The sequence below is a fragment of the Staurois parvus genome, unplaced genomic scaffold (genome assembly GCF_062004578.1).
Source record: "Staurois parvus isolate SC_StPar_1 unplaced genomic scaffold, SC_StPar_1.0 ptg000156l, whole genome shotgun sequence".
NCBI classification, from domain to species: Eukaryota; Metazoa; Chordata; class Amphibia; order Anura; family Ranidae; genus Staurois; species Staurois parvus.
Window position 1 is genome coordinate 924,092 of NW_028317952.1, and position 23,576 is coordinate 947,667.

Consider the following 23,576-nt stretch of genomic DNA (forward strand, 5'->3'; position numbering starts at 1 on the left):
CATTAATCACTACTCTCTAAATACAGTCTTTTATTCAGTTCTCTATCCATTTACAATCCAATTTTCTATCCAATTAAACTTTAATTTACCAATTAGCTGTGTGTGAAGAACAGTGTCAAATGTTTTTCCAAAGTACAGCTATACTATTATCCTAAACCTTTGTCTAAATTTCTATTTACTTTCTTCAAAAAAGAAAGCAGATTTGTTTGACAACTTTCATCCTTTGTGAATCCATGCTGATTATTGCTTATAATATTGCTTTCTGGCAAAAACTCTAGTGTGTTTTTTCCCTCAAACTCTCAAATATCTTCCTGACTATAGAAGTTACACTAACTGGTCTGTATTACTTGGTATAGACCTTGAGCCCTTTTTAAATATAGTCACCACATTGGCCTTGTGCCAAACTAGTGCTACTGAGCCAGTAATTAAACTGTAGGTGCTTTATGTAAATATTTCTGGACCATATCAGTATGAGCCATTGTGTTTTTTCCTGGGGTTATGTCAACACTACCCCACTTATTTTCCTTTACAGAGCTGAAAAGATATTTTTGTGGCCTTGATTTCCTTTTTACATATGTTATATTCCTTGTAATTTTCAAATGATGGCATTGTTCCAAAACTCAGAGTATGAAGTAATGTAAATCTCATCAATATATGGAAGCCGCCACCACCACAACATCCCTTCCTGCAGGATCCATTGAAGACAGAAGACGCAGCTGTCAGTATGGGTGCGAAGAGCCAAGGATGCTGGAAGCAATCCCAGAACCACCTCGTGCTGACTTGGAGCGCATCTGGGACACACTCCTCAAGCGTATGTGACATCAGCTGGCAGGGATGGGTCAGTGTTCACAGGCTACACCTGTAGAAAGAGCAGTTGACTCCGAGCACATAGCCTGTGAACATTGATACGATTTATCTAACACACAGTATGCGCATACTTAAGAGTAACAGCCCAAAACACATTCTGCTACTCCTTCCCAATATGGGAGAGCCACATAGAAGGGCCCAGAATTCAAAAACACCTTCAGGCTAGCAAGGGGCATAAATTATGCATCTAATTTCCTGACTACTTTTCAGATTTTTTGAGGCCCTGGAGCACTGAGACATTGTGAGTCTTTTGAAGATACTAATAATTTTTGAAATATACCTATTTGTGACCTATTTTATTCTTTATACTCCTGATGAAGCTTTGTTTTTTGGAGCAAAACATGTAGAGTTTCCTTTTTTTACTTTGGGAGCACTTTTTTAATGCACATGGTATTCACTCCTCTCCCCTCCCCCCCTTTTTTGGACAGGTCTGTACTGCGTTTTACAGTGCATCATTTGCATTCCTCAAGACAGTGAGGTATTTTTGTCTGGATATTGTGATGCATGGGGCTTATCCATTAGAGGCTGATATTTAAGCCCGTGGATGAGTGTACCCATATTACATATCTGTAGCAAGATTGATTATACTATCTAATTAGTTTTGTCCATGGGGTAACTCCATTTTCTTAACAGAGATTATATATTCAAGCTGATAGGCTTATTATCAAACTACAGTGCCTCTTTGTATGCCATCACTTCATCTTAAACGGTATGGTATTTGATTTGGTCTGGTGTTATTAACCATTTGGATGTAAGGTAAATAATTGCAATGGTATCCAGTCATATTGTTGTGCGCAGTACATTCCACTCCAATAGGCATTAATTACAGCTGAGCATACATTTACTATATATTTGAATAAAGTGCAGTTGTTGGAGTGCAGTTGTTCACAGAGGATGGCTGGAACTGGTGTCTTACAAGAACATAGTTAGCAGGATGTACAGATGGGTCAGTTCAGGCGGCAGGCAAAGTCATGGTCAGCAAACAAGCAAAGGATCAGTTCAGCCAGTAGGCAGAAATGTGGTCAATAGACAGGCCAGGGCCAGAACAGGTGGCAATCAGAGGCAACACTACACTAGTGTGGAAGTGATCAGGAGCGCGGTTCCTGTCTGCAATGGCTCTGGTGGCACTGGCATGGCTAGCGATCATTAACATTATTGCTGGCTACACTGGTCTGTTGAGCTTGTCACTGGTGTGAGAGCAATCAGTAACACTTAAAGTAACTATCAAAGCCTGTGCTAATAGGTAATGAAGCAACTTGAAAGAAATCAATATATGTAAACAGACTTACAGAACTGCTGCTGCCTACCTTGGCAGCAACGTGTGACATCAGCAGGCACCAACTCTGTCCTACACGTTTTTGTCTGATGGGACATCTTCATGGACTGGGTATGTTGACAGAACACTGCACAATATAAAGGCTTGATCTCCACGTTCAACCCCCCTCCTGTAGGGTATTTGATTACCTTCCCTGAATTGCTCTCATTCTTGATTGTTAAAGGGGCAATTACCAAGCACAAGTAAAAAACTACAGATAGGATTCAAAGAGGAAAAGGAGGACAACACAAGACATTATATTGATGAATACAAAATCAAATGTATAAACAAATGAATTTAAATTAATAGAAATTCAATTATAGAAATAAACAGAGGGGAAATACAATCAGCAATAGCCATACATGTACGGATATCAACTTTTTTTGCATAACGTATTTCATGAATTGGTAAAACTTTTTTTATAGCACTACCTTCCTGAGGGCCACTGTGTTGTGGCTATCCCTAAGCCTCTCTCTGCACAACCAGGTAACAGATTTCTCACACCGACTTGCATACAGAGACAATAACCAGTCCACTGGCTTGATTTTGTTCTTTTATTAGGTGGAAATCACCTTGAATGGGGAATAGGGATTATGGGATGCCCAGTTTAGCTTGAAACAATGGAAGGGGGACACTTCCCTCCTATGTACTGGAACTCTCTACCCCGATTTATCAGACTATCGCCTACTCTGCTCACTTTTTTCAGATCTCTGAAAACCTATCTCTTCAAGGAAGCCTATCCTGCCCTCAGCTAATAATGGAATCTTCTACTCTTCCTACCAGTCCATCCCCCACAGTTACTACCTTTTGTACCACTTTCCCTCTTGTATTGAACTGTATTGTTGCTGTATTGTCTCCTGTTCTATTGTAAAGCGCTGAGCAAACTGTTGGCGCTATATAAATCCTGTATAATAATAATTATGTACAAAGGCAGATACAGAACTGTTCTATTCCTGAAAGCTGTCAGTCTTTGCAAATCTGCAGCTGCCCTTTACGAGCAGGGAACTAGGAGCCCCTCAAGAATCATTACTTTTCATAGCTACATGCAGAGATGTCTTCTCTTCCCCTTTAGAGCTGCTCCCAGCTCCACAGGCTGCAAGCATCACCAGCCCACCTGGCCTCTCAGAAGATCTCCCAGGACAAGGATTTAAGGATTGAGCCCAGTGCTGTCTTTATTATTATTATTATTATTATGCAGGATTTATATAGAGCCAACAGATTGCTCAGCGCTTTACAATATAATGGGAGACAATACAGCAGCAATACAGTTCAATAGAAGAGGGTTAGGAGGGCCCTGCTCCTTTAGAAAGCTTGCAACATGTATCAGTCTTTCCCCTTGTAGATCCCAGAATGTGCTGCTGTACTCATGCTGTCCTCTTTTCTCCCTGCTGCTCCAGGCCTTGATCCCAATCGCACCTCTCTGCTGTATGTATCTTCCAGAGCCAGGATGAGTCCAGCCTGGAGGCCAAACCCCCCCCCCAAAACCCAGGGGACCCTCCTAGACACCGCCAGTCTCCTCAGCACTCAATCTTCCATCCGATTCCTTTGTCAGCCTATCTCTCCCATATTTATAGGCCAGTCCACCACTCTACCAGGGCCTCCAAACCTGGGATTGACGGAACCCCCCATGAATATGCAGATTAGGCCCCCGCCCCTTCCTGCTTACCAACTTCTGGAAGGTTTTATGGTCCTCCAAAGTCAGAAGGAGCAATACGGCTACAGCCTGTTGAGTCATCCAGCTGACCTGCAATAACCCAACCTTAAACACATGACTCACACAATTACCATGAGTCACACACAATGATTTTGCTTATAATACACTACACTATTCTATTAACACACTAGAGGGTGCTACACTTATATTAGTAATGAACTTATGGACATTTTATTTATTTTTGATTTATTAAATTTTTACTCATTTTTGATCATGATTTGAATTCCTTTTAAGGTTACATGAATTGTCACTGTACAGTGGGGAAAATAATTACTTGATCCCCTCCAGATTTTGTGTTTGCCCACTTACAAAGAAATAAAGGGTCTATAATTTATATCATAGGTGTATTTTAAATGATAGAGACAGAATATCAACCAAAAATCCAGAAAAAAACCCATGATACAAATGTTATAAATTGAGTTGCAGTGTCAGGAAAGGCTTGTCCATAGTGCAAGTGAGGGTTTGCGGTGCATAAAAATGAGCATGCGCAGAACAATAACAGGCCACACAAATGTGCATGGATTTGGGCAAAAGTGCGCACGATCTGCCCGACTGTTACCTGGCTCATCTGACTTCGCATCTGCCTTCCTGCTGGCTACATTTCATCAGTCCAGCTAGTGCGCAACTGGATTCTGCTTCCTGTTGTTACCTGTAACCTTCCTTCGAGCAAGATCCATGCCTAGCTGTCCCCCTTCAACCTGTCCTGTTTCTTCACCTGTCTTCCACTCACAAACCTACTACTGGACTGATCACAGGCACTTATACCTCACCGTGCTCCTGTGGCTACTGTCCCACTACCAGTGGCCCTCGAGCCGGAGCTGAACGTCAGGCTCACTATCTAAGGTACTTGACATGCAGTTCAGTGAGTAAAATAAGTATTTGATCCCCTACCAGCCAACAATAATTCTGGCTCCCACAGACTGGCCATGTGCTCATGTGGTACAGAAATTAGTCCTGTCAATTTAAGAAGGTGCTCCTAACGACAACTCATTATATGTATAAAATACACCTGTTTACAGAATCTCTTTCTGCCATTCAAAATTCACCATCATGGGCAAGACCAAAGAGCTGTCAAAGGACGTCAAGGACAAAATTGTAGATTTGCACAAGGCTTGAGCTACAAGACCATCAGCAAGAAGCTTGGTGAGAAGGAGACAACTGTAGGAGCGAAATGGAAGAAATACAAAATTAACCATCTATTGCCCTCGGTCTGGAGCTCCAGGCAAGATTTCGCCTCATGGGGTAAGGATGATCATGAGAAAAGTGAGGGATCAGCCCAGAACTACATTTCAGGAGCTTGTGAGTTATCTCAAGGCAGTTGGGAACACAGTCAACAAACAAACCATTGGTAACACAATATGCCGCCATGGATTGCAATCCTGCAGCTCCCGCAAGGTCCCCCTCCTCAAGAAGTCACATGTACAGGCCCGTATGAAGTCTGCCAATGAAAATCTAAATGATTCAAAGAAGGATTACGAGAAAAATGTGGTCAGATGAGACCAAAATTGAGCTCTTTGGCATTAACTTGACTCGGCATGTTTGGATGAAGAAAAATGCTGACTATGACCCTAAGAACACCATCCCTACAGCCAAGTATGGAGGTGGAAACATTATGCTTTGGGGCTGTTTCTCTGCTAAAGGTACAGGCAGACTTTGCTGCATTGAAGAGCCAATGGATGGGGCATGTACTGTAAAATCTTGGATGAGAACCTTCTTCCCTCAGCCAGAACACTGAAGATGGGTCATGGATGGGTCTTCCAGCATGACAATAACCAAAAACATACCACCAAGGCAACAAAGGAGTGGTTCAAGAAGAAGCACGTTAAGGTCATGGACTGGTCTAGTCAGTTTCCAGAACTTAATCCAATAGAAAATTTATGGAGGGAGCTGAAACTTTGAGTTGCCAAGCGACAGCCAAGAAACCTTAAGGATTTAGAGATCTGTAAAGTGGACCAAAATCCCTCCTGAAATGTCCGCAAACCTGGTAATCAACTATAAGAAACGTCTTACCTCTGTGCTTGCCAAAAAGGGTTTCTCCACCAAGTACTAAGTCATGTTTTGCTTGGGGATCAAATGCTTATTTTATTCACTGAACTGCAACTCAATTTATAACATTTGTATCGTGTTTTTCCTAGATTTTTGGTTGATATTCTGTCTCTATCATTTAAAATACACCTATGATAAAAATTATAGACCCTTTTATTTCTTTGTAAGTGGGAAAACATATAAAAATTGTAGGGGATCAAATCATTCTTTTCCCCACTGTATATACTATTTATTTTTTCACTTCTTTCACGTTTTATGTATAAGGCCCCTTTCACACAGGAAAACTGAACGTTCCGCCTATTAGTTTTTTAGGTGGACCCAATCAGACTCTCCATTATCCTCTATAGAGCGACGGTTGTAAATGGACTTGTGTCTGTTTGCACCCGTCTAATTCCTACCTGATCCACTAAAAACAGACGAATGAGGATTCTTTTCCCATCCATCTAGCGGCTGGGATAGCAGTCTGGTGTAAACGAACACTTGGTCCTTCTACACCCATAGAAGACAACGGGCTGTGTCTGCTCTGTGTAAGCGGAACCGTCAAGTATCAGTCATCCGCTTGTTCAGTGGGGATCAGCAGACAGATTCGCCGCTGAGCAAGCAGAGTCCTGGCGAAGTCCACCCCGTGTGGAAGGCGCCAAAACATATTTTAGGCGATGCACTTTACACATACTTACCTAGGAGGGTTTTGCATATTGACCTCTTTGGAAGCTGCCAGCTTTTGCACTAAGCACTGACTTTTTTGGTATAGCCAAATCATTGCCTGAATAAACCAATATGATCAAAATTTTGCAGATGTAAAAAAAAAGAGAGGAGGAAATTGATCAGAGCTACCCATATAACCATATGCTAATACAAATTGAGAACAACCAGACTGGCATATCCATGTTGTACAGAGTATTCAAATTATGCAAGGCTCTACACACTACATTATCTGTATCTCAAACAATACAGATGGATCAACATTTTTTTTTTTTTTCAAAAAAAGTTTATTGAAAAATACAAATTGACACAAGAAAATATGCAAGTGAAGTGTAAATAAGACATTTGGCAATGCATTCATCAAACAAAAAGAGAATGAAGTCCAATGCAAGAATAAGCAGTGTGGATGAACTAGGCCACGACAGGGTTGTGCCTGTAATATTTAGGAATTCTTATCAAACGATTGAAATAATGAGGCACCGAACCTCCTATAGTGATGTCTCGAAGTGTGGATCTGTAGAGGGAAGGATATATACGACATCTAAGCAGAGGTCAATGCTACAGTTTTGAGATGTTGGAGGTATCTGAGTGCGGATGTGGGAGTAAATTGTCCTGGGAACTGCTAATGGAGAAAGGGAAATGATGCTGTCAGCATGCCTAATGTTCTTCTGAACAATTATCCAAAATTTGTAAAAGCTTATGAGAGGAGAAGGAGAAAAGAAATGAGAAAAGAGAGAAAGAACGAAAGAGAGAGAAAGAAAAAAAAAAAAAGGAGGGAGGGGGGAGGGGGAAGGGGAAGGGAAGCACAGGGAGAGGATAAAGTGAGAGAGGGAGTGACTACCAAAATTGTTTTGTCATCAATACAGTAGGACATTCGCGGATGCGGTTGGATTTCAAACTGTCATCAGTGTCAAGCGATTGGGGGTTGAACACAGGGGGGGGTTTGATGACCACCATAGAGTCAAGTGCAACTGAGTAACACCATTAGGAAGTCTGAGTCAATTCAGACAGATTGGTCCATGAGGGATCGGTATACAGGGGTAGTCAGAAAATGGGTCCAACAGGCCCTTATGTGGGAGAATTTCATAGGGGTGTCGAGTGCAGTCGCAATTAGTTCTTCCATGTCCGCCATTTTGCCCACTCGGGTAAGCCAGTCACGTATGGAGGGAGGACGTGTGGAGCCCCACAGGATAGGAATACAGAGTCTGGCTGCGTTGACCATATGCATGGCTAAGGATTTGAAGTACTGTCCCCTGGGAAGGGAAGAATGGTGGAGGAGAAATTGAGCCGGAGAGAGAACTAGGGGTAAGATAGTTACGGACACCACAAGCTTATGGACCTCTTGCCAGAATGGTTGAAGGACCAGGCAAGACCACCAGATGTGGAGAAATGACCCATCTGAAGTCCCGCATCTCCAACAACTGTTGGGAAAGGAGGGGTTGAAACGATGAATCCTCCAGGGGGTTCGGTACCATCTAGAGGCTATTTTGTAGCCATTTTCCTGCGTCGAGACATTGAGGGAACATTTATGAGAGTACTTAAATACTAGGTCCCAGTCTGAGTCCGATAGGTTAGCTTCCAGATCTTTATTCTGTCTTGGAAATTCGCTTTGAACGAATTTTTCCTTCCCGTGAGTACCCGCAGTTGGATGCGCAGAAATCCCCCATAAAGCTGTGCGAACTTCGCTTACCGCAACTGCAGCTTAGCTCCATGATTCCTGCGCCTCCAACTGGGTTAGCTATCTTGAGATGTGGGGAAATGGAGCTCCCGTTACCCAGGAATGATCAGGCGACACTCTCTGGTTGCAGTTGGAATTCACTCTGAGCCCAGGTCCAACCCCAGGCTCTTGTTTTGGAAGAGAGGTTAGTAGTGGACAAAGAAGACATGTTAGCAGAAGAGGTGTTAGTATCGTTAGTCGGGTTGCAAAATTCAGCACTGTCGTTGCTGTCCTCCCCCCCCTTCTCATCTTCCAACACAGGAAGAAGAGAAGCTGGGTTAAGAATAGTGCATCGTTTGATAGTGAGGTTAGTAGGGGTTAGGAGGGCTTTCCCCTGAGAGGGGTACCTTGCCTTGGATGTCCTGTTTTCGCAAGACCGTTCTTGCTGCACTGGTGTTGGTGAGGCAAGGGAGGGGATATTTTAATTCCTCTAGAAAAAGATGGACCTGGGCCGACACCGATTTGCCAACTTCCTATGAGGATTCATAGGAGTTACTTACCATGGTGGTGACAGGGGCGGAGGACTCATCAGGAATGAACTGCCACCGACCTTTAGGTAATTGGGGACAGCTCCTCCTCATGTGCCCCATTTGGTGGCACTGAAAACACCTGGGAGGGGGCCTATCCTTCCTGTGACCCAGATCCCTTAGTTTTTCATGTGGGGTCTGGGACATAAGAACTTTGGCCTTGTCCTGTTTTCTCCTTTCCATTTCCCTCTCTATTGCCGCAAGAGTGGAAAGGATAGCAGGGATAGACATCTCATTATATTCGGGTCGGGCCAGAACCAGCCTTTCCCGAATTTTAATATTGATGCCTTCCAAAAATTTGGCCCACAACAGAATGTGCGTCGCGGTCACCTTTACCCCTTCAGTTGGAGCATCAGGTCCAACTTCCAGATTCGCATCCAGTGCCGTCTGCTTGAGACGGCGCCAGAAGCAGGTGCTTTCCTCATTAGGACCCTGGGTGAGCTTCATCATGTCCGTAGTAGAGGTAGCACCATACATTTCTGGAAGCTTTGCCTTTAGCTGTGCACAAAACTCTTTGCCCCCTGAAGTCATCTCCTCATGAGTGGTTATAGAGCACCCTGCAATCACTGCACTGGCCACTTCCATGCCCACCTTTGCCCTTAGGATCTGCGCACAATCTGACCCGCTCATACCATAGCTGAACTGGTTTTGTCCAAACATTCGAGCAAATCCTCTCGGATTGACTCGATAGTCTGGGAGCTCAGCCAGAATAGTGTGGATCTCTGCCGGGGTGAAGACGACATGCCAAACTACCCGTTCCCCTAAAGTCCACTCCCCCTGTGCATTGGGAGGACCTTCAAATTGCTGCACCCTGACTGGATAGGCCTCGGTCCGGGAAGAGTGCAAGGGCTGGCCCAGCTTCATCGGTGGGCTTAGATTAACCACCTCGCTTACTGCACCTTCAGGTTTGAGGTTCCTCAGGTCAGGGTATAGCTGGGGGGCAGGGGTCTGATCAGTGGCTCGTAGTGCTTTGATGCAATCCGCCCTGTTTCTTAACCGGGTGTCTATACCCCTTGATTTGCAGATAGTCTGCAAATCGGTTGTTGAGAAGACTTCGTAGTTGGAAACAGAAGGAGCTGGGGTGAAGCAGGGAGAAGGGAGAGGTAGAGGTAGAGGCTGAGGCATAGATATAGAAGACACGAAAGGTACGTCAAGAGTGATGTCACTAGCAGAAGAGACAGGTGCAGTTATACTTCTCTCACCCACTGTTGGTTGTTCGGGAACCCCAGCAGACCCTGATACTGCCTGCCTTAGTAGAGTCAGCCCTGAAAGAGCTTCCTCCACCTCTGACACTGGATCCTCCTGTTTTATTCCCTCTGGAGGAAAGGTATACATCACCTGGTTCTTCCGGACAGACACCAGTTTATGTATGCCCTGCTTCCCTAATCGGATTGACCTGTAAAGCCATAGCTGTGCGATCTCTAGTTCTGACGCCTGCATCCGTGGTTCAAATTCAGAGATGAATTTTTCCCACCTCCATGCGTCAAATGTACCTTCCCGGGGAATTTCCCATCTGGTACCCTTCGACCATTTATTCCATCTTTTGAGGGGTTCTGTAGACTTCCCCCCAAACTCACCTTCATCAGTTGTGCAGCTGTCCTTACCCTGAAGAGGGCTGGTTCCCCCTCTCTCTTCATGGACTGACTACTGCCCATCGTGACTAGTCACTGGTATATATCCCGCGTCTGGGTACCTGTTTACCCCCTGGAGCACTGGGATCCTACCGAGAGGCCTGATTCCACCACTTTCCCAGCACAGCGTAATTTATGTGATTCTTATCGATCACCCGAAGCGCATCAAGTGGCGGTCAGACTGAGAGCACACCTCCCACCCCCACAGCGCAATTTATGTGATCCTGACCACCCGAAGTGTTTGTGGTAACCAGGCTAAGCGTTACACTTCCCTGGACCGCCCACTCGCACAGCGCAATTTATGTGGTTCTCATCACGCACTGTGTTTGGCAGGCCACACCGCACAATGATGAAAGTGGCTTTTCTCTCCCTGCACACAGTAGCTAACACAAGTCAAACCAAAAGGAGGGGTTCTTTGATGTTACTTTAGGGGTCACTGGTTGCCCGAAAGCCTGCTAACTGACCTTTAGGAAAATTGTGTAAAGAAAAAAACGTCCCTAATACACACAGAAAAACCCCTTTTCAACTTGAAAAACCGTTAAAAAGGACAAAGTGGAGCCTTATGGAAAACACGGGACGTTTCGCAGTAAAACAATTACACAGAGGTGAACCGAAAAACTGCACCAAAAATAACCCCTGTTGCTGACGCGAAAATCACTCCTACCAGCGCCGCTAAACGATCCGCGTTACACACGCGATCTTCGCTGCAACCACCTAAAACCGTTTACACAAAAAGTCTGCTGGACGCGAAACACGCAACGCAGCAGCTTTAAAACAAACCCGCTTTACAATAAGGAACTACTTTTAACAAGAAAAACACAATCACTATACAAGAAATCTATGTGCAAAAACCCAGACTTCACAACGCTCACTAAATGTGGAACACGTGAGGGGGAAAACTCGCTTAACACACTTTAAATTGGCTGGCAATATGCAAATTTAAAGCTAAAAGCAAACAACTTAACTGTAAAAATTTGGATTAAAACATAATGTGGGTCAAATGCATATAGAAAACTGCATACACATTGCATAGAGATTACTGCACATGTGGTAGTCAACAAAATGGCCACCAGAGAAAGCACATGGCAGTCAATAAAATGGCCACCACCAGAGAAAGCACATGGCAGACACTAAAATGGCCACCACCAGAGAAAGCACATGGCAGACACTAGAATGGCCACCACCAGAGAAAGCACATGGCAGACACTAGCCTCAAAATTGCCTCTTACATAAAACAGACTTTTGGACAAAACATACACTGGACAATTACACAACAATATGCAGTACACATACAACACAATTTGGCACAATCACAGAACAGACATAGAAAAACCAAAATATCACACTAACATGCGCATGTAACAGAAAGGACCCACTGCTGCATGCTTGCTGGGAGCAGTAGTACCGACAAAACACTGCACAGACTATATGCACAAAAAGGTCTTACAACAGTTAACGATTAACCTAAACCTTTCAGCACTGTAATAATGACCTCACGTGGAGGGAAGTAAAGCAATTACCACAGTACCTACAACCCGCAAATACTTACCTAAACTATGCAACAACTTTTACCCACTAAAACATATACCCGTTTAATTGTTGGTTGAAAGATTTTTAAACTTGACCAAATCCAGCCAACCAAAACCCACCCCTCTGCTGCTCTCAGCAGAGAAAACCCCTTGTCTTTCTCCCACAAATCAAGATTTTAGGACAAATAGGTCCTTGCTAAGCGGAATTCACGTTAGCTAACAGAGAGCGAAATCAGCCACACGAACACGCACAAAGCGATCCTCTTAACGGTAGAGAGACCTGAAATGTGCCGGCATACTTTTTGCTAGCTCATGATAGCTCATTCCCCCCTCGTACTCGGTTAGCTATCCCAGAATTCGTGTTAGGATCCACTGGCTCGCCAAACTGTCTTGGAAATTCGCTTTGAACAAATTTGTCCTTACCGTGAGTACCCGCAGTTGGATGCGCAGAAATCCCCCATAAAGCTGTGCGAACTTCGCTTACCGCGACTGCAGCTTAGCTCCACGATTCCTGCGCCTCCAACTGGGTTAGCTATCTTGAGATGTGGGGAAATGGAGCTCCCATTACCCAGGAATGATCAGGCGACACTCTCTGGTTGCAGTTGGAATTCACTCTGAGCCCAGGTCCAACCCCAGGCTCTTGTTTTATTAAAGCACATACACGCCCACACACGCCCCCACACACGAGGGTCAGGTCAATCCCCTCCCACAGAACAATGCATAGGGATGTCCATACATGAGAATGAACATCCTGTTTGGAGTATAGCATTTCCTCTTATCTATACTGGAAGCCAGTTGAACCAGTCCTCCCCTCCCCCATGAGCTCTCGGTGGAGAGCAAACTTCCCATCCTATCAGCTCCTAGTAGTATGTCCATTCCTTGTAAAAGCATCCCTTAGATTAAACAGTGTCAGTCTGTATCTGAATGGGCCCGATACGATCTTTATTAAAACACATCCATCCAGATACAGTTCAGGTCGGTAATGGCTTGTAAGATATACATGAGCCTACACACGGAGTTCACACTGCTTGGCACCTTGCGGTACGAAGTCCATGTGGTACTATGCTGCTGATATGTGGATACAGGCCCGCGGCCTACCGCCGGCGGCATTCGCATCGAATGCTGTGGTGGTATACACGCCGGTCTAAAAGCGCAGATGTGCCATCTCATCCATTACCAAGCTGAGTACTGTAATACATACATTGTACATGCGCATGGCCCAATTGCAGCCTTCAGAGCTTTAATTAAGCCACAGGAGAGACATATGAATAACACTAATCTATGACACATTTAAAGTTCAAGCTGTAAATACAAAATTTCCATGACAATTCCAGGCCCGACATGAGGGAAGAGAGTTGTAGGTCCTGCTCTCCACTAGGAGGGGGTAGATCTCCGAGATCAGATGTTTTCGTGGTTCATCTTTAGCGCATATAGATTCAAAAGGAGTAAGAGAACGGGTCCAGTTATGAGGGGGTTTATGTGAAAGCAGGTAGTGTCTAATCTGGAAATATGCCCAGAAAGGGAATTTGCGGTTACCCAGGCTTTTAAGCAATTCTTGAAGTGTTTTCATCTTGCCGTTGTGGAGAAAATGTTTCACTAAGATCTGTTTATATGGCGAGTGTTTAGATAAAAAGTCTTTGTGCATTCCGGGGGGGAAGTCAGGGTTGAGGCGGATAGAGGTTAAGGGGTTGGGTGTTTCGGAGATGGATGCAGATTTACAAGCCGAGCTGACAATTTTTAAAGTAAGCCCTACCAAAGGGTGAGTGAGAAGAACAGGGGGCGTATGCTTCGGTAGAAGCCAAGGGATCGATGCCAGGGGTAAGGGTGAGCATGCATTTTCTACATATATCCAATCTTTGGAGGCAGTGTGAACGTGCCAATCAGCTATCTGGGACAGGTGACATGCCCAGTAGTAGCAGTGAAGGTCAGGGAACCCAATTCCACCTCTAAGTTTAGAAAGGGTCAGTTGGGAGTAGGCAATGCGCGTGTCAGGAATGGACTTGCCAATGGTGGTGGGACTCACGATGCCTTGTGGGCTGCAGTACCAGGGCTGGCCAGCGGGTGCTCTCAACAACCAGAGGTTCACTTCGGCAATTAGCCATCACCTGGGGCTGATTGCAGGTGGTGTATTTAAGGGATGGCCAGACCTGCAGTCTGTGCCTTGGTGTGTGTTTTTCCATGGGCCCCTGTACCTTGTAACCTGCATTCCTGTTCCTGTTCCTGCCTGACTTGTTGCCGACCCTGCCTGATCCTGACCTCTGCTGACTTCTCCTGTTTGATCCCTGGCTTGTGACCCTGACCATTCTCTCCGCCTGCTCCTCCTGTACCTACCTGCCCGATAGTTATCGACCCGGCCTGCCTGACTACGTTGTGCTCTATATGTGTATGTACCTGTGTATCTATACCAGTTTAGGTTTGGGTTTGTTTCACCTTGTTGTATGTATTTGTGTTAGCTTGGGGTTTGGTGCACTGCGTTTATATTTGTATTGTTAGTCTTAATAAATTGTCTTATTTATACCATATCTGAAGCCTGCGTTTCCCTGTGTCAGTACACACATCTCTGGTCACACCCGCATCCCTGACAGCGCGGACGCCTATGGTTCCATAGGAATAATGAGCACAGTTTTTTGCAAGATATAAAAAAGGCCAGAGGTAAATGAATTGGTAATGTTTGAAAGAGATACAGGAGGCGGGGAAGTATGTTCATTTTGATTATCGCTGCCCTTCCAAACCATGAGAAACAAGGGCGATGCCATTTATCGAGATCCTCCTGCATAGAGCAAAGAGCAGGAAGGAAATTTTTTGCATAAAGTTTATCAAGGTTACGGGTAAGCTGGATACCGATAACACTGTTCAACAGGTAAAAAGTTTTGGGCATAAAATTAGCTAATCTTACATAATTTTGGGGTGCTGAAAACGAAAATGACCCTAAAAAATGTTGATTGGCTCTAGTTTCCATGAGTTATTCACCCATCTAATGACGTAAGCCATTCAAAATTATGATGCAACTTCAGCTGCATATTGCGCAATTGATACTGGTGACCAATAGAAAATTGCATGTATACTGAGATGATGCAATATTAGCCTTTAATTGCATCACTTCACTGCAGTATCTGTAGCTGATTGTAGTTCGACAGCGTCTTTACATTTTGTTTTATGCTTATATAGGCTACTCAGTAATGCCTCGAACTTGTGTGAATAAAGCAGATAATTTCTGCTATATCTGCGGTGAAATAACTTTTATCTCACAAAAAAGGAGGATAACAGGAATGATTAAGAAAGCCTACAACTTGTATTTTGGCTGCAAGATAGGAGACCAGGACAAGAGCTGGGCACCACATATATGCTGCAATTCTTGTGGGACGGCACTGGAGCAATGGTTGAATGGAAAAAAGGCATTTATGCCTTTCGCTGTGCCAATGATTTGGAGAGAGCCAACAGATCATGTTAGTAATTGTTACTTTTGTATGGTGCCTCCAATTGTAAAAGGGCTAAATAAGAAGAAAAAGTTATCTGTGCACTATCCAAATATTCCATCGGCAATACGTCCAGTTCCTCATGGAGAGGGGCTACCAATTCCTAAAGCACCAGAATCCTTCGTGGTTGAGTCAAGTGAGGAAGAACCTGAAGCGTGTAGTCACGTGCAGTTGTAAGAGATAGCCCTTTCCTCGAATATTATTATTATTATTATTATACAGTATTTATAAAGCGCCAATAGTTCGCTCAGCGCTGTACATTACAAAGGGAGACAGAACATGTGACAGAACAATACCAATACAATGCAAAACATGAGGGGATCAAGGGCCCTGCTCTTTCGAGCTTACAATCTAGGAGGGAGGGGGTGGTGGCACAGGAGGAGATAGCTGTGGGGGATGGAGTGGTAGGAAGAGTGGAGGAGGGAGGCAAGTTAGCAGGGGGTGGGGTAGGCTTCCCTGAAGAGATGGGTTTTCAGGGTGCGCCTAAAGGAGAGGAGAGTAGGTGATAATCTGATGGGTTGGGGCAGGGAGTTCCAGAGGATGGGTGACACCCTGGAGAAGTCCTGGAGGCGGGCATGGGAGGAGGAGACCAGGGAACTAGAGAGAAGGAGGTCTTGTGAGGAGCGGAGTGTGCGTGCTGGGCGGTACTTGGATATTAGGTCAGTGATGTAGTTCGGGGCAGTATGGTGGACAGCTTTGTACGTCAGCGTTAGGATTTTGAATTTGATCCGTTGCGCAATCGGAAGCCAGTGGAGGGATTGGCAGAGGGGGGTGGCGGAGACAGAGCGGTTGGAAAGGTGAATGAGTCTGGCAGCCGTGTTCAGGATGGACTGAAGAGGGGATAGCCAGCGGAGAGGCAGGCCAGTGAGGAGGGAGTTGCAGTAGTCGAGTCGTGATATGATGAGGGAGTGGATGAGCTGTTTAGTGGTTTCTGGGGTTAGGAACGTGCGGATTTTGGCGATGTTGCGGAGGTGGAGTCTGCACGAGTTTGTTAAAGATTGGACTTGGGGCTGGAAGGATAGGTTGGAGTCCAGAATGACACCCAGTACTCTGGCCTGCAGGGCGCGTTTGATGGTAGCGTTGTTGGATGTGACGGAGAAATCAATGGGGGGTGGTGTCCGGGCTGGGGGGAAGACAAGAAACTCGGTTTTGGAGAGGTTCAATTTAAGGAAGTGGAGCGACATCCAGTCTGATATGTCGCTCAGTAGGTGTGTGATTCGGGCTGAGACCAAGGGGGTGAGGTGGGGGGTTGAGAGATAGATTTGTGTGTCGTCGGCATAGAGGTGGTAGTTGAAGCCGTGAGAGTGTATGAGTTGGCCAAGGGAGGAGGTATAGATGGAGAAGAGAAGGGGCCCGAGGACAGAGCCTTGAGGGACCCCAACAGAGAGGGGGAGTGAGGGGGAGGTGGTAGCATTATAGGTAACGCTGAAAGAGCGTTGTGACAGGTAGGATGAGATCCAGGAGAGAGCAGAATCTCTGAGGCCGAGGGAGTGTAGTTTTTTGAGGAGGAGGGGGTGGTCGACTGTGTCGAAGGCCGCAGAGAGGTCAAGGAGTAGGAGCACTGAATAGTGTCCATTAGCTTTGGCGGTTAGCAGGTCGTTGGAGAGTTTGAGTAAGGCAGTTTCGGTGGAGTGTAGGGGACGGAAGCCGGACTGTAGGGGATCGAGGAGGTTGTTGTCGTTGAGGTGAGAGCATAGGCGGGTGTAGACTAGGCGCTCGAGGAGTTTAGATGTAAATGGGAGCAGGGAGATGGGTCTGAGGTTGTTCGGGTCATTGGGGTCCAGGGAGGGCTTTTTAAGTATGGGGGTGATGTGTGCATGTTTCAGAGGGGAGGGGAAAGTGCCTGAGGAGAGGGAGAGATTGAAGATGTGGGTGAGGGAGCGTAGGATGGAGGAGGAGGAAGGTCGTAGGAGTTGTGAGGGGATAGGGTCGAGGGGGCAGGTGGTGAGGCGGGCATCAGAGAGGGTCTTGGAGAATTCCTCGATGGTAGTAAGGTCAAAGGTGTGGAGTGTTGGGGGAGCTTCAGTATGAGGAATGTAGGGTGGGGTGGAAGAGGAGGTCAGAGCAGTGGTGGGGCCGTGGGAATACAAGAGAAAAGCCAAGAGAAGCAAAACCGACACAAACTGAAGACAAAACTAGTGAGAATCCTAAGTATTAAAATGATTCAACTTGGCTTATGGCTATAATTTTTCTTGGTAATCCTATGCAATATATTATGCCATTTAGGCTTTGTTATGTAGTCAATATCACTTGCTTTATATTTGTGGAAAGACATCTATCTATATAATTATTGTGCATTATGTAGTCATTACGCCTATAGTAGAAAACTTTCCGTTTACAGAAAAACTAGAGCCAATTGACAAATTTCATTGTTATATTTGAACTCAGAATGTGAAATTCATTAAGAAATGGATCCTTTTGTTTCCAAAACTGGCAAAAAATAAAAATTTGTTGAACAGTGTAAGTAAAGGATTCCCTTTCCCAATGAAATGGGAATTGGGACTCACAGAAAGAGACTAATTCGGAGGGCAGGGTAATGTTAAGGGCGGAGGACTTGGAGAAATTAATTTTGAAATTTGACAAGAATCTAAAAAGGCAAAGTCTTTCAGTAGATTTGGCAAGGTGGTGCGAGGGTCAGTAAGGAACAGGAGAATATCATCCGCGTAGGCTGCGATCTTATATTCTTTGTCTACTACCTTGATCCCCTTGATATCTGAGTTGAGACAAATTTTCCTTAGTAGAGGCTCAAGGGATAAGACAAACAAGAGGGGGGAGAGGGGGCATCCCTGGCGTGTATCGTTCCTTAAATGAAAGGAGTTCGACAGATGACCGTTAACCCGATCTTGGGCAGTTGGGTCAGAGTATAGGGCCATTATAAAGTTAAGCATCTTCTCACCCAAACCCAGTGTAACTAAAGACGCCTTCAAGTAATCCTATGCAATCCTATCAAAGGCCTTTTCTGCATCCAAGGAGAGGAAAAAACCGGGAGAGTTAGACTTATGGAGCCAATGGTTGAGATATGGATCAACATTTAACCCGTTATGATGTTATTTCTATCACCTTATCCAAACATGGAAATATACCGGTCAGCACTCACAGTACACATGTAAATGTCTACAGCAAACCAATAAGTTGGTAAATCTACTTGTGGTAAATTATCTAGATTTAAAACATGCGAGGGGGGGGGGCACAACCATTAATTTGTCAAGATATTAGTTAATTCCCTCGTACAGTGGACCCCAATAATAATCATGCATCATCATTAATAATAATAATTTTACTTTTAGGAGCTACAGTGATCTGCTGGGACTGGTGCGGTGGCTATCAGAAACACTTTGCTGACTGCATTGGTCTGGCAACACTGGGGACAGGTTTCCATGGTGTCCATCTTAAATAAATAGGTTGTTTTAATGCAATGCTTGGTAAGGTTTGTTGGTGCAGCAGTGATCAGGAACACTGTTGCTAGCTGCAAAGTCACCATCGGGGCAGACATCCCATATACATGTAGGGGGCCCGAGAGTCCCAGGCATCCAGGGGCAGACTGACCAATCAGGCACTGTCCAGGTCAGTGGGGGCCCCATGAGAAGTGTTTGGAGCCCCCACAACCAGCAATCTGAACTTGGCTGGACTTGGCAGCTTGTTGCCTTCATACAGGCAACCATACAGTCTGGAGTCGGACTCTTAAGATACAGAGCTTCAGAGATCCCACACCATGCATTAAATCCAATCTTCCTTTTTTTAATCGCTGTCCTCATGGTAGGAAGGTGTGATGGGCCTGTGATCACAGACAAAAAGATCATTAATTCTGAGGGTTTTGTGATAGAAGAAACTGTGAAGACTCAACCCTGGCAGGGGCTTTTTGAGGGGACTGCAGGCTAGCCTCATGCCTACTGACCATGTCACTGGCATCTGAGGGGGCTCTGTTTTTTGATGTGTGCCTGGGGGGACCCTTGGAGCAGTTTACTTCAGATTTAAGTCCATGTCTCCGCATAACACACAGACTTTGAGAACTGGAGGACCAGGATACAGATTTGGGGTCTCTGTGCCCAAACCAGCATTGACTGCTTCAACCCCCCCTTCCTAGTCTCATAGACTCTAATGCCCCATACACACTATAAGATAATCGGACGAACGTATTTGTCCGACAAGCAATCATGCAATTTTCTGACAGTGTGTACATCATTTTTGACAGCCGATTCCGATCTTACGAATGAAAATTAATGATGGTGCAAACGTCAAAATTTTTGTCGTTTGGGAACAGAACAAAAGATTTTCACATAATGTGTACTGTTTTCATACTAGAAGAATTGGATACGAAAGACCGCGCATAATTGGAAGCTGCTTATGACCCGGAAGAACCTGAAGAAAATAAACACCACAGAATATTCGTAGCATTACAGCCATTAATGTCATTAAACAGTTGTCTTCAACCCACCCCCAAAAAACAAACATTACATATGTCACTGCATCACAATGAATGTGGGTGTTTGCATGTTTTTGTAAAAATAAAACCACAAATAAAAATTATATGTTTTCAACAATAACTTTTATTATTCACTATATACCATGTTACAAAAATAACCATAAGCATGACCATCTAGTTCAGGGGTCTGCAACCTTTAAGACATAAAGAGCCACTTGGACCCGTTTCCGATGGGAAAAAAAAGACTGGGAGCCGCAAAACCATTGCAACATTTATAACAAATCCGACACTGCATATATTGCAAAAAGCACTCTGGTCATGAAGGGGGTTTAAGGGCCCAGTAAGCAAAGGGTTAATCAGGGCCACAGTGTATCTTCATAATCACAATCATAGCCTTAGGTCAGTGGTGGGCAACCTTTTTTTTCAACTGAGCCAAATCTCGCCAAAACCACGATTTAAATTTATTTTGACAGCCACATTTTTAAAACTGAAAATACATCCCCCATATAGTAATTCATCCCCCATATAGTAATTCATCCCCCATAGTAATTCATCCCCCATATAGTAATTCATCCCCCATATAGTAATTCATCCCCCATAGTAATTCATCCCCCACATAGTAATTCATCCCCCATAGTAATTCATCCCCCATATAGTAATTCTTCCCCCATAGTAATTCATCCCCCATATAGTAATTCATCCCCCATATAGTAATTCTTCCCCCATAGTAATTCATCCCCCATATAGTAATTCATCCCCCATAGTAATTCATCCCCCATATAGTAATTCATCCCCCATATAGTAATTCATCCCCCATAGTAATTCATCCCCCACATAGTAATTCATCCCCCATAGTAATTCATCCCCCATAGTAATTCATCCCCCATATAGTAATTCATCCCCCATATAGTAATTCTTCCCCCATAGTAATTCATCCCCCATATAGTAATTCTTCCCCCATAGTAATTCATCCCCCATATAGTAATTCTTCCCCCATAGTAATTCATCCCCCACATAGTAATTCATTCCCCATAGTAATTCATCCCCCATAGTAATTCATCCCCCACATAGTAATTCATCCCCCACATAGTAATTCATCCCCCACACAGTAATTCATCCCCCACATAGTAATTCATCCCCCATATTGTCTCAATTCACTTACCTTTGCTCCGCGCGTTCCTCTCGCTGTGTTCCCGCGCCGTTCTGGTCTTCAGGGCGGACTGAGAGAGGAGTTCGTCACTCTGCCCCGCCTACATCCTGGCTGCCCCACCTACATCCTGACAGCCAATGTTCCACGCTCCGCGGGCCGGATTTTTGAGGAGGGAGGGGAGCGGGCGCCCGGCACACAGAAGAGCCGCATGTGGCTCGCGATCTGCGGCTTGCCGACCACCTGGTGGGCAGTGTGCTCCGGAGCCGCAGCAAAGATGAAAAAGAGCCGCATGCGGCTCTGGAGCCGTGGGTTGCCGACACCCGATCTAGTTAGATGAACAAAGTACACAACATAGTGCTTCATATCAGGCCCAGAAAACCAAGAAAACAGAACATTAAACTAAAGATTTGTGTAATGATAATCCTCGTACCATGACAATCAGGCGCAGGATAATGCCATTGTGGTGTGTGCTGCAGTGATGACGGAGGTGGTGGTGCTGTTGGAGGTAGCATTGGAGGTGCATCTTGTGATTCAGCAATACAGGTGTTTTGTGTAATTTCACCTCTTGCCCCTTTATTCATCACTTGGAGCAACAGGCACTCTGCCATTTGTCTCTGGTGAACAGACATGTTGCGCAGTTTATTGGCTGTCAGAATTCCAAAGGCATCCTGTTCATCAGATCTCCTCTGTAGGGCTGCTGAAGCTTGGGTAAGGAAAGATGTAGTAGCATCATCCAAATTTATCCTTTTTCTGGGTCTAGCTAGTGTTCTTGGTGGTGGCATGATGGTTCCATCTGAAATTGCCTAGCGATGGAAAGGAATAAGTTAGTATTTAACAATTCATCCAAAATTCTAAAGTACTGTCAGATGACAGGCATATATGTAGGCAAATAGTGCATAATATTAGGAATGGATCATTACAGAAATAAAAGGTGTTAAAAAATACAATATTTTACCGGTGTCACTGATAGCTCCTGTGTCAGTGGTAGCTCCTGTGTCAGTGGTAGCTCCTCCTGGTCATCTCCATACAGTTCAGGTGACGACTCAGTTGAAGTTGATGGAAGAGTTGACAATGAGGTTCTGGAGTCACACTGATCAGTGAGAAAGTGCAAGCTGTTAAAGTACCAAAGTCTTGGTACATAGATGTTATCTGCTGCAGCCCCTGACCGTTCAGATGCACTGATTTTGTTCAGTTCTTTCTTAAATACAGTCCTCAGATTAGCAATTATTTGTTTCACATTATTTATATTTGCTTGTGGACAGACAGCTTTGCACATTTCAGCAAGCTTGGTGTAGGCCTCATGCTTCTTATTTTTGTCCGAGTAGTCCTTGGACTTGACTTTCCACAAACAAGGCATCTGCTTGTATTGGTCAGTGAACTGTGGCAAGAATTCAGGCGATGTAAATTTGTCTGCCATGGCTCCTGTAAAAGAAATCCAACATATAATGCCTTATCAGTATGATATTGCATGAACTATTAATATAATGAATTTAGGCCTAAAGAGAACATGTCGTTCGTGAATCGAAATTTCCTTTGAAGATGAAATTTTCGGAGTTTCATAACAAAATATTCGTTGTGACTGAACGATCACTCGGCATGGAAGCTAGAAAACATGCGTCGTGAGCTCCGCCCCTGTCACACCCTGCCCGCACGGTGTATGTGACCGTGCTCTGCTGACTGCGACATTGGGCCTCCAAGCAGCATGGAGGACACAGAGGGGACACAGCCTTCCAGGAAAGAGCACAGCAAGAAGGTTGCAAGAAAGATAAAGGCTACAGCCATGAGCAGAGGAGAAATGGTGGAGTTTGTGTTTCTGCTTGAAAGAAATTACTATGATGGCAAGCTTAAAAACTACAGAAAGCCAAATACAAGGAAAGATAAGATTCTAGATGAAGTGATAGAAGCTCTTAAGAATAAATATGGCATCCTGAGTTCAAAAGATCAACTCAGGAAAAGATGGTCAGATCTTAAACACAGGTAACCGGACCAACTAGGCAGCATTCACCAACTCATCCAAAAAGGTAAGTTTTTTTATTTTATTTTTTTATTTCTTTTCTGCATAGACAAAGTAAACTTTTTTATTTTTTTTAAGGAAAGATAAAGAAGCAGCTTGCAAAGAAAAAACAACGCAAGTTCAAATATGTTAAGACCATGGCGGCTGGAACTGAAGACCAGGAACATGAACAACCACTAGGATCCTATATGGCGGAGCCATCCAGAAGTATGTGCAAATATTATTTGTACATGTTTAGAACATATATTGTGTATTTGTAACTGCACATTTTAGTGGGCATTCAACACGTCAGGGAACAGCAACTGTACTTGAGGAATGCAGGTAGAGTGGGTGAGTATAAATATTTTTTGTTTAGGTGGATGTACCATTTGGTTCTTGTAGGTTACATTGTAAAAAATAAAAAAACATAATTAACTTTTTCCTGGGTTTTGCACACAGCAGGCCTGATCCACCACTTGTCTACCC

General features: G+C 44.5%; 1 protein-coding gene across 1 annotated transcript; it reads right to left on the reverse strand.

Annotated features, from left to right (window-relative positions):
- Window positions 1-18,040: 18,040 nt before the first annotated feature.
- Window positions 18,041-22,514, reverse strand: LOC149463225 (uncharacterized). Its single transcript, XM_089675691.1, has 3 exons — window positions 22,062-22,514; window positions 21,528-21,900; window positions 18,041-18,237 (listed from the first exon to the last, which is right to left on the reverse strand). The coding sequence occupies exons 1-3, from the start codon at window positions 22,512-22,514 to the stop codon at window positions 18,041-18,043; spliced, it is 1,023 nt and encodes a 340-aa protein (XP_089531817.1).
- Between the last annotated feature and the right edge of the window lie 1,062 nt (window positions 22,515-23,576).